The following is a 15,901-nucleotide window of genomic DNA, read 5'->3' as shown; positions in this document are numbered from 1 at the left end:
TAGAGAGATCCTTATTGAGCCACTGACATTGCATATCACTGATTACTGATGTTCTGTTAATTGAGGTTTGCAATGCTGCACTGTGATGTGGCCTGGTATGTTACATTGGTGTCATGTCTTGCAGTGCTTAACATTATAAATGGGCAGCTACCCATTATTAGGGCTGTGTTTTGCCAGAACCTGGCGATAATATACATATCATGATACAGGGGTTAGGAAGTTACTGTATTGTGGGTTTTTACAATATTGTAAGCAAGGCGATATGTTGTTTTTTATCTAATTAATTTTAGGAAACTGTCATAGTATAAAAAGCTAACATCAAAGTAAAAGAGTAATGGCTGAAGACAGAGTAAAACACAGCGGTCGGGGTTTAGACACAAATGACTGTCTGCCACCGATCTCTACACTTACACTGTTAACTCAAATCAATAGTTTTGATACTTACTTATCAATACTGTTTTTAAGAATTTACAGTATTGCAAAAAATATATATCATTACTCAAATCAATCAGTATCAAGCCTTACTTATTATACACATGTGCTTCACAAATACTGGCTGCTAGCATCAGTCAGTTAGATTGAGTCTAGCTGCATATAATAGTAACAGATTTTAAAATGAGGATCTAAGGCACTGTTTATGCACTGACTACTAAGGCTTGAATGTTCTCTTACTATCTCTTTCTCTTAGCACGGTTTTGTTGCTGAGTCAGAAGCAGTCTCTGGAGGAGCTGAGGCAGACAGTGCAGCTGCTCCGTTGCTCCGAATCCAAACTGAGCTGCCAGAAGGAGCTGCTGGAGCACAAGATGCAGGAGAACGAGGGCAAGGAGCCTCCACCTGTGGTCAACTATGAGGAAGACGCACGTTCCGTCAACTCAGTGGTGAAGCTCTTTGCTTTTTTGCTTGTTCTTGCTATTTTCACTCCTAGATTTTGAGTAGAAATTTTAAATGATTCAGTTCAGATGTGAATATGAAATAACTGACATAAGAAAGTATAAACAGTTGTGAATGCTATATCCCTCTTATTTACACTTTTCTTCTTGTTCCAGGATAAAAATAAAGACAGAATATCAAAGTTTGATACCCTCCGTCACTCCATCGCTGGCATCATTCGGTCACCGAAGTCTGTGCTGGGCTCTTCCTCAGTAAGAGCTGTTCTGTTACTTTAGCTTTTTTTGTTTCTTGGTGTATTACAGTAAAACCTCTGGTAAAATCACTGCAACGCAAAACCTCAGGTGACCTACTCCTTTTATAAATTGGTGAAAATATTATTTAGAATATACAATCTTGCTCAAACCTAAACTCAATAGGTTTAATTTCATTTGAATCAATAAACAGTCCTTTCATCAAGTAACACAGTGTGTTTAGAGAATGCTAGTGTGGGGAAGCTACTGTTGCCTGCTAAAGGAAGACACAAGCTAAATAAAGTCTAGTATATTGCAGTCATTAATTAACCTTTACACTTTTTGTCATATAATAATGAAAATGTACTAAATCTATTCATAGTCTTGAGCAATGGTTTGGTCAAATTACATGAACTTCTTGATTAACTTGGTTAAAATAAGTTTGTCCTCTACAGAGATCACACTTCTGCACATTAATACACAATTACAGTTTAAATGTTAACATATTTGTGGAAAAATAAAATATTGCGTTTACATTTAACTTTATGGCACATTGAATGTGTTATGTTTGTATGACATTTCCAGTAGAAATGCAAACATTAGGAAAAAGGAAACCTTCAGCCACAAGATCAACATATACATAAATATTACAAATGGCATGTAAATGGAGTACATTTGAATATTTGCTGTTAAAACTGTGCATATTTAATAAATGTGTACAGCATATACAGTAAAATGTTGTTTAACTAGGTCCAAGTTGAGAATCTTGGCTGGGAAATGGCCTGCATAACATAGTGCTAGAGGAAAATAGCATTGTTGAAGCAGTGGTAATGTGAAAACGCAACGTATAATTTGCAGCTTTTTGACAAAAAAAATTGAAATATTAAATTGGAATTTGCTGATACCCTAAGTGTGTGTGTGTGTGTATGTGTGGTAGTGCTGCCCTTTTTAATCTAATCACTGTATATTGTCTGTGTTTCCCCAGTTCTTCGATGTGATCCCCACCAGTGAGAAGCCGTTGGGGGAGCAGGAGTGGTACCATGGGGCGATACCCCGCACAGAGGCCCAAGAGCTGCTCAAGCAGCAAGGAGACTTTTTGGTGCGTGAAAGCCATGGCAAGCCCGGCGAGTATGTGCTTTCTGTGTTCTCAGACGCACAGCGCAGACACTTCATCATCCAGTATGCTGATGTGAGTACATTTATTATAAATATTCTGGAGAGGCTGGATTAATTATATCTGTTTATTATAACTCCTCTATGAAAACTTGGATAGTGCTGCTGTTCTTGGATGGAGCTTATTGTAGTCTCTGATGGCTGTCTTCCATCTCACAGAATCAGTACAGATTTGAAGGCACTGGATTCCCCACCATTCCTCAACTGATCGAGCATCACTACACTACAAAACAAGTCATTACCAAGAAGTCTGGGGTTGTTCTCTTAAATCCTGTTATAAAGGTAATTATTTTCTTTTTTCAGCACACATTTTATCCCACTGTTCCAGTGAGTGAGTGAAATTTCTAGGTCTCTAATCTGTTTTTGGAGCAAGTTGTAATTTAGATGTTTAGCAGTCCAATATTTATGCCGTTGTAGGCAGAAGGTTGGGTACCTCTTGATTTTGCTATAGAGGCCAGCCTTTTTTGGTAATCAGTTTTTGACAGTGCTTCTATTTGCTGTAACACTGGCTGCCAAAGTATAATTTGACTGGTACCCCGAAGTGCCCCCAAACATACCTTTTGGTGATTGTGAGCCAGAGAGATCGCATTTATCAGTCCATAGCTCTGGTTTTCAAAATGCCTGAGGCTTGTCCTGATGTTTTGTGTAATTTAGTTACATTTGTGATGAAGTTGCAGGTAGACCAAGACTGTTTTATACCTAGCTAAGAGTTGGCTTAATGCCGAGTTCTCTATAAATGTAAGGACAACCACAAGAGCATTGTTTTGTGCTGTAGAGTTGGAGAAAGTCTCTGGTTCGTTTGTGGTGAGAACGTGATCTGACCTTGATGTGACCCAACTATCAGGTGTATTTCGCAAGTTTGCGCTAAATGGCTCCCACAGCCAGGCATGACAAATTAAAGGCAGCTATGGTCTTATGGTTAAAGTGGGCTTACGACTGGAATTTGTAACTTTGGTTGGTGCAAAAGGTGTAAAAAAAAAAAAAAAAGTTATTTGTAAAAGAGCTTAACAGCCGAGACAGTATTAATCTAAACTGCTAATTGGCTTTAGCTGAAAATGTTCTGTTAAAAATAAATACAATGTTTTATATTAAGTGCATAATCTTTACAGAAACAAGTAAAGCATCTCATTATGTGTCTACACTACTATTTTATTCATAATCCAGATCTGAATATACCATATAAAAGGAGTACCAGGGGTCACTCTGATATAGTGTTATAATAATTGCCTTTTAATGGAGACTAAAATGATCAGTGTACTGTTATTGTCTGTTTGTACTTCACTACAGTGCTTTTTGCTGAGGGATCAAAAGACGCTCTATCACAGCACTCTTTGATGGACTATTTCTAGAAACTTGGGCTTATACAGTGTGACATACTGTTTTATTGTATATGTTCACTGTATATGTTTATGGTCATTGCCAATTCCTGTTGTCTTGTTTTTTTGAGCTGGAGGTGGTCATTTGGGATTCAGCTGGTGTATTGAATTGAATTCATGCTAATGGCATGTTTGTGTTTTTTGTTTCGGAATAAAGCCATTTACTTTCTGATTAAACACTCATGTGTTTTGTACAGCGTAAGCATATTTGCTTAGTCCGTGCCAGGAGGCTGATGTGTGTATGTGGTCTTTTTCAGGATAAAAAATGGATCCTTAATCATGAAGATGTCATTCTAGGAGAACTTCTAGGCAAAGTATGTCCTGCCCTTGTCTGTGATGCTTTGCTTTTGAACTTAAATAATATTTTTAAAAATATATGACATAAGTACTATATATTTACAGGTTATTTATGACATATTTTATTTCTTTATGTACAAAAAAATCACATAATGACAGAGTATGAACTGTATTTTAGGGCAATTTTGGTGAAGTATTCAAAGGAACGTTAAGGGACAAGACTCCTGTGGCTGTGAAGACCTGTAAAGAAGATCTCCCACAAGACCTCAAGATAAAGTTCCTCTCAGAGGCCAGGTGAGCACAACTTGTTGAAGTTGTTTTGGGGAAGAAGAAAATAAAAGCTAATTTTGCTAATAGTAAATGAACTGGCAAGTCATATTAACTGAATCCCACTACCTCATCATTGATTGTGCTCCACATTAATACTTTAGATGAACTGTTTCTTTAAATATTGAAGTTTTGAAGTTCACTGTTCCTGATAATTTTATTTATCGTGTTCTTAATTGTGTCTTTCTTTTTTTATAAGGATCCTTAAGCAGTATGATCATCCCAACATTGTAAAGTTAATAGGTGTCTGTACACAAAGACAGCCCATTTATATAGTAATGGAACTTGTACCAGGTATGTCCACTATAGCCTACTTTGGCCTGATGAAATGTAATGCTTTACAACTCCTCATTGAGTGTGCCAGTTTTTTGCATAATACTACTCTCTGACTTTTCAAACAGGTGGGGACTTTCTGTCCTTCTTGAGGAAAAAGAAAGAAGACCTCAAGACAAAGCAGCTGGTGAAGTTTGCTCTAGATGCTGCTGCAGGAATGGCCTACCTGGAGCTAAAGAATTGTATTCATAGGTAAAAGTCGCTCTCCTGGAGCATTTAACGGGATCATTAACAGGCATTTCTGTGTCAGAGTTAAAGATTGTTCCCTTTTCTTTAAGCTGAAACTCACAAAGTGCAGTTTTCATACTGTGTCCTGTCCAGTGCAAGCAGCGGTGGCTGCATATTCCAACCAGTGACTGTATACAGTGCAACCGGAAAGTATTCACAGCGCTTCACTTTTTCCACATTTTGTTAGGTTACAGCCTTATTCCAAATTGTATTAAATTAATCTCTTTCCTCAAAATTCTACACAAAATACCCCATTATGACCATGTGAAAAAAGTTTTCTTGAGAGTTCTGAAAATTTATTAAAAATAAAAAACAAAGAAATCACATTTACGTAAGTATTCACAGCCTTCGCCATGAAGCTCAAAATTGAGCTCAGGTGCATCCTGTTTCCACTGATCATCCTTGAGATGTTTCTACAGCTTAAATGGAGTCCCCCTGTGGTAAATCCAGTTGATTGGACATGATTTGGAAAGGCACACACCTGTCTATATAAGGTCCCACAGTTGACTGCATGTCAGAGCGCAAACACCAAGCATGAAGTCAAAGGAATTGTCTGTAGACCTCCGAGACAAAATAGTCTCGAGGCACAAATCTGGGGAAGGATACAGAAAAATTTCTGCTGCTTTGAAGGTCCCAATGAGCACAGTGGCCTCCATCATCCGTAAATGGAAGAAGTTTGGAACCACCAGGACTCTTCCTAGAGCTGGCCGGCCATCTAAATTGAGCGATCGGGGGAGAAGGGCCTTGGTCAGGGAGGTGACCAAGAACCCGATGGTCACTCTGTCAGAGCTCCAGCGTTCCTCCGTGGAGAGAGGAGAACCTTGCAGAAGGACAACCATCTCTGCAGCAATCCACCAATCAGGCCTGTATGGCAGAGTGGCCAGGCAAAAGCCACTCCTTAGTAAAAGGCACAAGGCAGCCCGTCTGGAATTTGCCAAAAGGCACCTGAAGGACTCTCAGACCATGAGAAACAAAATTCTCTGGTCTGATGAGACAAAGATTGAACTCTTTGGTGTGAATGCCAGGCGTCATGTTTGGAGGAAACCAGGCACTGCTCATCATGAGGCCAATACCATCCCTACAGTCAAGCATGGTGGTGGCAGCATCATGCTATGGGGATGTTTTTCAGCAGCAGGAACTGCCAGACTCGTCAGGATAGAGGGAAAGATGAATGCAGCAATGTACAGAGACATCCTGGATGAAAACCTACTCCATAGCGCTCTTGACCTCAGACTGGGGCGACGGTTCATTTTTCAGCAGGACAACGATCCGAAGCACACAGCCAAGATCTCAAAGGAGTGGCTTCAGGACCACTCTGTGAATGTCCTGGAGTGGCCCAGCCAGAGCCCAGACTTGAATCCGATTGAACATCTCTGGAGAGATCTGAAAATGGCTGTGCACAGACGTCTCCCATCCAACCTGATGGAGCTTCAGAGGTACTGCAAAGAAGAATGGGCAAAACTGCCTAAAGAGGTGTGCCAAGCTTGTGGCATCATATTCAAAAAGACTTGAGGCTGTAGTTGCTGCCAAGGGTGGTTCTACAAAGTATTAAGCAAAGGCTGTGAATACTTATGTAAATATGATTTCTTTGTTTTTTAATTTTAATAAATTTTCAGAACTCTCAAGAAAACTTTTTTCACATGGTCATAATGGGGTATTTTGTGTAGAATTTTGAGGAAAGAGATTAATTTAATACAATTTGGAATAAGGCTGTAACCTAACAAAATGTGGAAAAAGTGAAGCGCTGTGAATACTTTCCGGATGCACTGTATATTGTATACACTGATCAGCCATAACATTAAAACCACTGGTGATGAAGTAAGGAACACTGATTTTCATTACAGTGGAATATGTCAAGTGTTGAGATTTATTAGGCAGCAAGTGAACAGTCAGTTCTTGACTTTGCTGTGTTAAAAGCAGGGAAATTTAACATCTGAGCCACTTTAAAAAAAAGACCAGATTGGAATGATGAGAAGTCTGGGTCAGAGCATTTCCAATAACCTTATTACCTACCAATAGTGGTCTGAGAAAAGACAGCTGGTAAACCAGCTGCAGGGTCATGAGCACCCATTGCTCATTGATACACATATAGAGCGAAGGCTAGCCTGTCTGAGCCTACTGTAGCACAAATTTATGTATAAAAAAAACCCCCCACAAAACGTTAAAAGTGCTGAAAGCTGTCAGAACACACATAGCCACAAATCGGTCAAGGTGGCCGTCCTGACCCCTGCCTGGTACAAAGTAATGTAAATGAGTAAAGTATTGATACAATTTATAACTTTGAATCTGTTTCAATTTCAAAGAAGTGATTATTGAGAATTGCTGTATTGGCCAATTTACAGTCATCAGTACACAGTCATATTAGCATGCAAACTGGTTAACTACTGAAGTATTTCAATATAAAATATAATTTAGAAATGTTTTCCCTGAGATCAACCACAATTCAAAAATCATGTGGGCCCTGATTATTCACCTGTAGATATGCAATTACATAAATACATAGACAAATACTAAACACTTTTTAAATGGGACCCTTATTCAAAATGTTCACAACCAAGGGGGCACATGATTTATTTATTTTTTTGGTACCCATTCTTCTTAGCTAGTGGGACCTCTAGATAGTGCTCTGTCTGATAGCAGCAGCTGTAATGATGATGGGTAGAGTCACTGTAGACCTAAATTGCCTTATGAATTGGATGTATCAGTTCCGTGAAGACAATTGTTTGTCTCCACTGATCTTACTGACCTGGGTAACTACCTGGGTCAGCTCGTTCCTGTACTAAGCTGAGAGGCTTCTATATCAAGACACAGTCTAAAAACTAAGAACACTCTCAAAAAGTGGCCTGTTAACCATGATCAAGATATGTTTGCTGTTATTAAAAGTCCTCAGCTTCCTGAGCGGAGAGAGCCTTTGCCTCACCTTTTTATAGAAGTAATACACATTCATCTGTCTGCTGTCAGTGCGTGTCCCCAAGTACTCTGATTAACTTGTTCCACTTCCTGCACTTTCATGGTAATTGGTTTGAAGACACACCTGGCTAACATATTCGGTCCTGAATTGTCCTTCTGTAAGATGGCGTCAGAGGGGATAATATGTAACTGGTGGGATAGGATAGGTCACGTCCTAAACGTATCTCCTTGGTCATACTACCATTAAGATCGAGGAAGCTGCCTATAAACCAGGTGGCTAGATGGTTGATGCACTGAGAGGAAGAGGGGCTGGTAACATCCCTTTGATTTCATTTGCATATACAGAGAAAAGAAGAGGAAGTAAAACACCAGTGGCAGTTGGAAAAGGTGCTACTGATACAAACGTGTTGGGGCCTCTCTCTCAAAAACTCTGATCCACAAAACAAGGCTATAAATTGTATTCAGGTCACCAAAAGCATCGCAAAAGTGGATCAAGACTGAACTGTATTAAAAGCAGAATAGAAATTCATAAAGAATACCTGTACATATTTATTAGTCTTGTCCAAAAGACCAAATATTTTGTCCAGGAAAACCAGTGTAGCATCTTTCAATCTTCGACCAGCTTTTGCCTATTTTGCCTTTTTGCCTATTAAAGATGTAAGAGCAGTGGGTCTGTAATCATGGAATGATTGTGTAGGTGAGCTGGTTTTGGTACTGGAATGATCGTTGCCATTTTCCAAGCCCGAGGGTCTAAAGGAACTGGGTAAAACAGGTCCCAGCTGGGTGGCATGTTCCTTCAAGACCCTAACCTTTTATTTAATATCATATTTGTTTTTTATATCAAATGATAATATCATTAGCATTGAGGCTTCTTCAGGCCATGGCACTAAACTGTTTTGTTCCCTTTACTATTTTCCTGTGACTTTCTGTAAGCAAGACTAAGAAATTCTTTGAATTTTAATATTTATTAAAGCATAATTTACATGTAACTGCAATGCCAGTAGAACTCTAGCATAGTAAACATGCACTGCAACGTACTGTTCTAAATTTGTATGGTAGTCGCAGAATCTTAGAGAGCAAGAACTCAAAGACCACATTTCATCCTGTACTCTTGATGCGTTCTACAGGGACCTGGCTGCCCGGAACTGCTTGGTGGGAGAAAACAACCTATTAAAGATCAGTGATTTTGGGATGTCGCGGCAGGAGGATGATGGGATTTACTCGTCTTCTGGCCTTAAGCAGATTCCCATCAAGTGGACTGCGCCAGAAGCGCTCAACTATGGTAAACCTCTACGCTTTAATCTCTAGTTTAACTTTTTATTTATTTATTCAGTCAACCTACTGATCTTGACGGGTTTGGTATAGTATAGTACTGGTATGGTGCTGGGCGATATGACCTTGAATCAAAATCATGAGTAATTGAACCTTTACCTCAGTTATAATTAGTGAATGGTTGTATAAGCTTCTCGAGCTGCTCAGTTGGCACTGTGTTTGAGTTTCCCTCCATGTTGCTTTTATGTCTCAGACCGGATGGGGCGGAGATATGTAACTTCACACGCGGTAGTATGTTTTTAAGGGGCTGTACATGAGCACACACAGTGGGGAAGGTATTAACAGAAATGAAAAATGAATAAATAAATAACCATGGATTACAGGTTCTGAATGTCGGTTTTACATAATAAGCGATTAATTGCCCAGACCTAGGCTGGTGTCTAGACTGACTGAACTGCATGAACCCTTTATGGACTTGTGAACGTCCCACAGGGAGATACAGCTCAGAAAGCGATGTGTGGAGCTATGGGATCCTCCTGTGGGAGACCTTCAGCTTGGGAGTGTGTCCTTACCCAGGCATGACCAACCAGCAAGCTCGTGAGCAAGTTGAGAAAGGTACTTATCTTCACACGTAACCCATGTTAGTAACAGAACAAGTGCTTGTATTTACATCATCTATCTTTATTTTACTGCTGTGGGTTTGTAAAGTTTGTTGCAGTCAATCTGGTTTCAGGAAACAAACAGGCAGCATTTGTCCTTTAAATTCAGTTGATGATGGATGTTTATTTTTATTTTTTTTCCATGAATACAGGTTACAGAATGTCATGCCCACAGAAGTGCCCAGATGAGGTCTACAAGATCATGCAGAGGTGCTGGGATTACAAGCCTGAAAATCGACCCAAATTTGCAGAAATTCATAGGGAGCTCTCTTTAGTCAAGAAAAAATAGCTCCAAATTAGACCAAACCAACGTCTTTTACAGGTTATCTCTACCTTACCCACAAACGGAGACATTTAGAACGCTTCTCCCTCATGTTCATTACATTTTATGATTATTTTGCAGAGTACAACTTGTCATAAAATGATTGTATGAATTGCCTATGCAAGAGCTGTTTTTGAGCCATTACCAGTGCTTGAGGTCTTGATTCTATTTTAAAATGCCTGCATTTCTACTAAATGCTATATTTCCTTTTATGGGTCTGTTCCAACTACTGGTAATTTCAGAGCGAGTCGAATTAGACAGATAATTACAGAACATTCCACAACAACTGCCTGGTCATGTCATGGATTTCAGTGGAACATTAAGGCAACATTTCCAAGACCAATCAGATTACAATCAGGTGCCCAATTGGGTTCAAAACTATTACTTAAAAGCATATATAAAGTAATAATGAAAGTGCTAAAAGAAAAAATATCAAAATAACCTGTATGTGGCTCCAGAAAGTCTATTGTTTTTGAGAGATAATACATTTTTGTATTCCTTGATGTTTTATACACAGAATCTCGGACAGAGGCAGGTGTACTGATATAATCTGAATTTCTATTTCCTGCTAATGGTGCTACTGATTTTTGTAGAAACCTGGGTGATGTAAAGGTCTTGTGTCCTCATGGTCTCAACTTTCAAGGTATTTCTTGGAGCTGAATTTGCTTGATTCTTTCACAGAAATCCATGATGTGATCCAACAGGCCCTTGATGAGTTGTTGAATGACCCAGAAGTGAAGGAAGTATGGCAAAAAGGAACCTTTTATGCCTAATACGCATTTTTCTTGCCATACGGTTGATAATGTGCCACCAGCCAGTATGTTTGAGCACTGTGCAGACTCCTCTGATGCTTGTATTGCTTTGCAGTGATTTGATCTTTTATGGGCACAAAATTTGCTTATGTTCTCCTTTTCAACAGGAATCCACTTGAATAGTGATTCTCCTACTTTTCAGTGTAGTGTAGTTTCATAAATACCCCGTTTACACCTGGTCACTTCATGTGACGAGTATCTGGATTGTATCCTGATCGGATTTTACACACTTAGTAGTCAAACGCATCTCCAGTTAGTCAGACTGAAATCTGATGGCTGTCTGGGACGGAATATGCAGAGTCAATTGTTGCGCGGCAGTTATTGCTGGAGTTTCGGTTGCACTTTGGTTTAAGAGATTGGATTTGTATCTGGTTTAAATGCGTCTTGGGGGTGTTTTACACTTGCATTTTTACGTGGCTTGACCTTATCATCTGTAATCCTGATACTCAAGTGATCAGGTGTAAACGGAGTCAAAGATTATGCTGTTAAAAGGAGTATTATAGTATATATTGTCACATAACCTGTTACTTAATCTTTTTGCCAAGAAATTAGATTTGAGGGGACATTTCAGGTTAGTTTAAATTTATACAGAATTTATATCAAATGCAACCGTTTGTGGCCTTAAGTGAAAAACAAACGACCCATTTAGTGAAGTCATTTTATAGATAGATAGATAGACTTTGTGCTGCATATCTGCACAACTGATTGGAACCTTTCAAAGATGCTTCACTGATGGTTTTTGCTTTTAGGCTGTGGCAAGTTTTAACATTTTACATACTAAATGGCTGCAAAGTGCTCTACCCAAAATGGATGTTTACTGTTCTGCATAGGTTCTTTACATGTAACAAAAAAACAAAAACAAAAAAATCAAAGGTTACTTTCCTACATATTTCAGTTTCTTTTCAAGTTTTTTTCAACAATCAACAACCAAAGCAAATCTCAGGCACATACGTTATCAGTATCTGCATGTTTCTGGTTGCATTCTTTAATTTCATGACGAGACCTTATCTTCTTTCCAGACCTCAACTGGGATTTATTTGACGTGCATTTATCCTCAGTAGTATTACAAGACTGCCAGGAAATAACGGATTATTTTGTATGCAATATATGCAAGAAACAACCTTTTCTGTTGCTTATTCAATTCAGTTCTCAGTGTAGCCAACTTCTGCTGGCCAACCGTGCTGCCTGCCCAAGCAGTGTCCTTACAAACCATCGTTTTTAAGTTACAGAACTTTGCCGTTTCCATTTATCTAAGGAATAAATGGAATGGTGTTGAGGGTTTCCACATGGCATTCCTTTTGTATTTTGTAAATACTTTTGTAGATTCTATAATGTAATAATTTTGTAGGTGTTATACTAATCAACTTTAGAATGTAAAAGTCTCTTCATTCTTCAATGCATCTAGACATCAGTGTGTCCCCAGCTATGATCAAATATGGCCGAGAAGCAAACCGTTGATCTACAGCGTTTGCAGTTTTGGAATATGTTGAAATGAACTCGTAGAATCAGCTCTTTCCTTTTGGGTCCATAACCCCCTCCACCTTTTTTCTGTTTTCGAAAACTGCAGTCATTTCTTCACGTGTAGTGTCAGAAATGGTCAACCATGTAATGAGTTGACCTGAAAAACAAAACTGTCGACAGTTCTAATACGTATACAGAGCTACTGTAGCTTCAGGTTGATTCATCACATGATAGAACATCACTAGTGGTTTCTGGTGACCTGGAGATCATCGGTGAGTTATGTTGAAGCTGAGCTTGCGTCATTAAAACTACTGCTGAGTGAGCTCTCAACTTTTTTTTTTTTTTTTTTTTATATATATACTTACATGCAAAGCAAGTATCTCATTTTATTTATTTGAAATATTGTAATATTATTCTTTGTTTTTATCTTTATTTTTTAAATACTATTTGCCATAACTCCTACTGTCTGTGTATTTGTGTTTGCCAGTATTTGTTACACAATATACTGAAATTTGTTTTCCAAAGATACTGAACTGATTTTTAATCATTTGTTTTGCTTGTTTGCTTGTTTGATTTGCTCAGTGTGACCTTCTAATTTTCCAATCTTAAAATCGCCACGTGTCAAATATAATGCACAATAATGATGCGTCAGTCATTTTGTGAATCAGTTCCAGTCCTTTCTGTAATAGAAACTGTTCGATGTGAACTACACAGTAAAGAGGACATTGGGTTTTCTGTATTTTCCCCCATATAAGTATTACTGATGTCACTCGTATCACTCCGACAGGGTTTCCTAATCCTGGGTCTGCTCATTTTACGGTTTACCCTGTTCCGAGGCTTTTTGTGTTGGATCAGGTTTGTAAGAAGAAGAAAAAAACTTGCACCAAAACATGCAGTACTCCAGGACCAGGGTTGGGAAACACTGCTCTGTGTAGCATGCTTGTTTCATTACTATAATTTTTGGGTCCATTAAATATTATTATTATTATTATTATCATAATAATATTGATTGCACTTTTGGCCAATATTTGATAGGAACGCTGTTTCAATTAGTCCTCATTCCCCGGAAAAGTTTTCATTAAATATTTAGATGGGGGGCAAAAAAAACATACACTGGACTAATGACTATCAAAGGAATTTGTATTATGGTGAATGGACTAACTCAAGAAATCAGACATGCAAGTGGGTAGTGGTTGTCAGTTGGTTTCATTGCTCATATTTTTGTATATTTGTATAGACTTGTCATCTGTCAGTTTCTGTTTGTGTGTAACACCTCTTGTGATAGACATTTCAGTATGATAATACCCACAAAGTGTTTATATTGTACACTTGCAATAAAACTCTGTAAAATCTTAGATCTGAGTAAATGTCTAAAGCTAATGCAAGTCATACAAATGATTGGAACTTACACCCCACATTTATTCATTTTACAAAGCAAGCATACTATGAGCTGTTGTTGAACAGATATGCACAGATATGGAAACCGATCATTAACTGCAGACATCTCACCCTGCAAAAACTGTAACACCACCCTCCACCTCCACCGGTCTGGGGTGAACTGTTTTTATAGTCTCTGTTTTGGAACATGGAGCTGCAGGACACTATACTCTAAACTGATGGACATAGAGACTTTATAAATGTGGAGACCTGCCACTGGTTAAAATATGAATGGGAGTTCGTCTGTAGCAGAGCTACAATGTGGCGTCTGTTCACGTATAAAGTCCCACTCATAGATAACACAGATTGGTCTTTATAGCACAAAGAGACCAATCAGGATGTTTTTCTCTCTCTCTCTCTCTCCAAAGTTTTGTCAAAGGGCGGCTAAATGAACATGAGCGTCTTAAGAGTCAATGTCCAGAATATAGTATATACAGTAGATTGCAGGTGTCAGGGAGCCACTATTAATATGCAGGAGTCTCCAGCAGCTTCCAGTAGAGGTGGGATGTCGGGTTTTACTGGAAAACCGCATAATCTGTTTAACCTTCCACAATCCAAGGTATGCTCTATACTCTAAGTATTAGGACACCTACTTGTTCATACTACGAAAACAAGGGTATTTAAAAAAAAAAAAAAAAAGAAACTTATCCTGCTTGTATTGGAGTAACTGTCTCTACTGTCCAGGGAGGACTTTCTACTAGATTTTGCAGCATTGCTGTGAGGGTTTGATTGTATTCAGTGATAAAAGTGTTTGTCAGGTCAGGATCTCATCTCTCAACTCATTCCAGAAGTATTAGATGGAGCAAACACCATCATTCCAGAGAACACTGCTCCACTGCTCAACAAGTCAATGCTGAGAGGACTTATTATATTATATTTCTAGTCCACACCTGGCATTAGGCATGGTGCACCAGAGATTAGCCCTAAAATGTTTTAATTGAGTATGTTGGCAGGATTGAAAGAGTTGTGGAGGCCAGTATAAATTCTTTTCAGGGGGCCCAAAATCCCTGGCAGCCCCTCTGGCGGTATTTACAGCAAGTAAATACCAATTACAACAAGTAATTACCAGTGTAATTGAATCATGTTTTACAGGTAGGCAAATCTCATGTTACAAGTACTGTTCAGGCCTGTTTACATCAACCTTTAACATGTCTTTGTATTCAGATATTATCGGGATTCTGTTTACACTTTTAACTCTGCCCGTTCCCCGTTAAACTAATGGTGGACCATTCAGAATATTACATAGAAAAGGTTACACATCCTGCAGACCAAATTGTGTTGCCCATTGTGTTGTGAATTCTACAAGCTCTCGTGGCACTAATCATTTCCCTGGTCTTTTTCTTTATAATTTCATAGGAGCTTTACAGATGTGACTGAGCGCAGTGTTGAATAGCAGCTTTCTATAAGTGCAGCCAAGTAGCGTTGCCTGGTTTCCCCGTGAACATTTTCAGGTCACAGGTTTTTTGGACTACAGCAGAATAATTTAAACTACATGTGTATATTGATCTTGATTTAAGTAGCTCAAAACCTAAAGACAGACAGGTAGGTTTAACAGACTAAAGCTGCGAAAGAGATGAGGGGGAAAAAATCCCCCCCCAAAATCCCATGTACCTCAAAAATCTCCAAACTAATGCAGAAAATAGACAAAATGGTATTTAATTTTAAATTGAAGTCAATGCTCAATATATCAGAGCATTTCTATTGGTCTATTTAGTGTACAGAAGCAGCTACACTAATTTTATCTCTCACTCTCTCGCTCACACACATATATATATATATATATATATATATATATATATCATTATTAATTTCAGAGAATACTTGTGTACCAATTAACTCATTTATTTACCAACCTTATTTTCCAATGAACAATGAAATTGTTCTCTTTGCATAGTCCAGCTTGGAGTGCTTGGAACACTGCGTGTATGTTACTCTTATTGGTAAAGCAGTGGTGTTCCTGTCTAGACACAGGTGTGTAGGACTGTGTTATTATGCACTATGCTCAATATTGGACTGGGAATTTTAATTCATGCCATTAGTGACTACACAGTAGTGGGTATATACATGACCTAAAACTAAAGGCTTACTGGCCAATCTGATGTTCCGTGTACAAACCTGAAATACAGAACTGATTTATCTTACCAGTGTTTATTACAGAACACACGCTAAACAC

General features: G+C 38.5%; 1 protein-coding gene across 4 annotated transcripts in view; it reads left to right on the top strand.

The window, feature by feature from the left end:
* Nucleotides 1-13,646, top strand: part of fer (fer (fps/fes related) tyrosine kinase) — a 30,368-nt gene extending 16,722 nt beyond the window's left edge. For all 4 annotated transcript variants that reach the window (XM_072672724.1, XM_072672731.1, XM_072672706.1 and 1 more), the window contains exons 9-19: nt 689-878; nt 1,047-1,142; nt 2,107-2,310; nt 2,454-2,576; nt 3,928-3,984; nt 4,146-4,261; nt 4,494-4,588; nt 4,696-4,819; nt 8,893-9,047; nt 9,530-9,652; nt 9,849-13,646. In XM_072672724.1, coding sequence (XP_072528825.1) covers nt 689-878; nt 1,047-1,142; nt 2,107-2,310; nt 2,454-2,576; nt 3,928-3,984; nt 4,146-4,261; nt 4,494-4,588; nt 4,696-4,819; nt 8,893-9,047; nt 9,530-9,652; nt 9,849-9,985 — 1,420 coding nt within the window. In that variant the 3' untranslated portion in view covers nt 9,986-13,646. The remainder of the gene's footprint in view (nt 1-688; nt 879-1,046; nt 1,143-2,106; nt 2,311-2,453; nt 2,577-3,927; nt 3,985-4,145; nt 4,262-4,493; nt 4,589-4,695; nt 4,820-8,892; nt 9,048-9,529; nt 9,653-9,848) is intronic.
* Nucleotides 13,647-15,901: the final 2,255 nt, after the last annotated feature.

This window comes from Salminus brasiliensis, chromosome 1, assembly GCF_030463535.1.
Source record: "Salminus brasiliensis chromosome 1, fSalBra1.hap2, whole genome shotgun sequence".
Classification (NCBI taxonomy): domain Eukaryota; kingdom Metazoa; phylum Chordata; class Actinopteri; order Characiformes; family Bryconidae; genus Salminus; species Salminus brasiliensis.
Note: the sequence above shows the minus strand (reverse complement) of the source record. Positions and strands in the feature narration are given on the sequence as shown.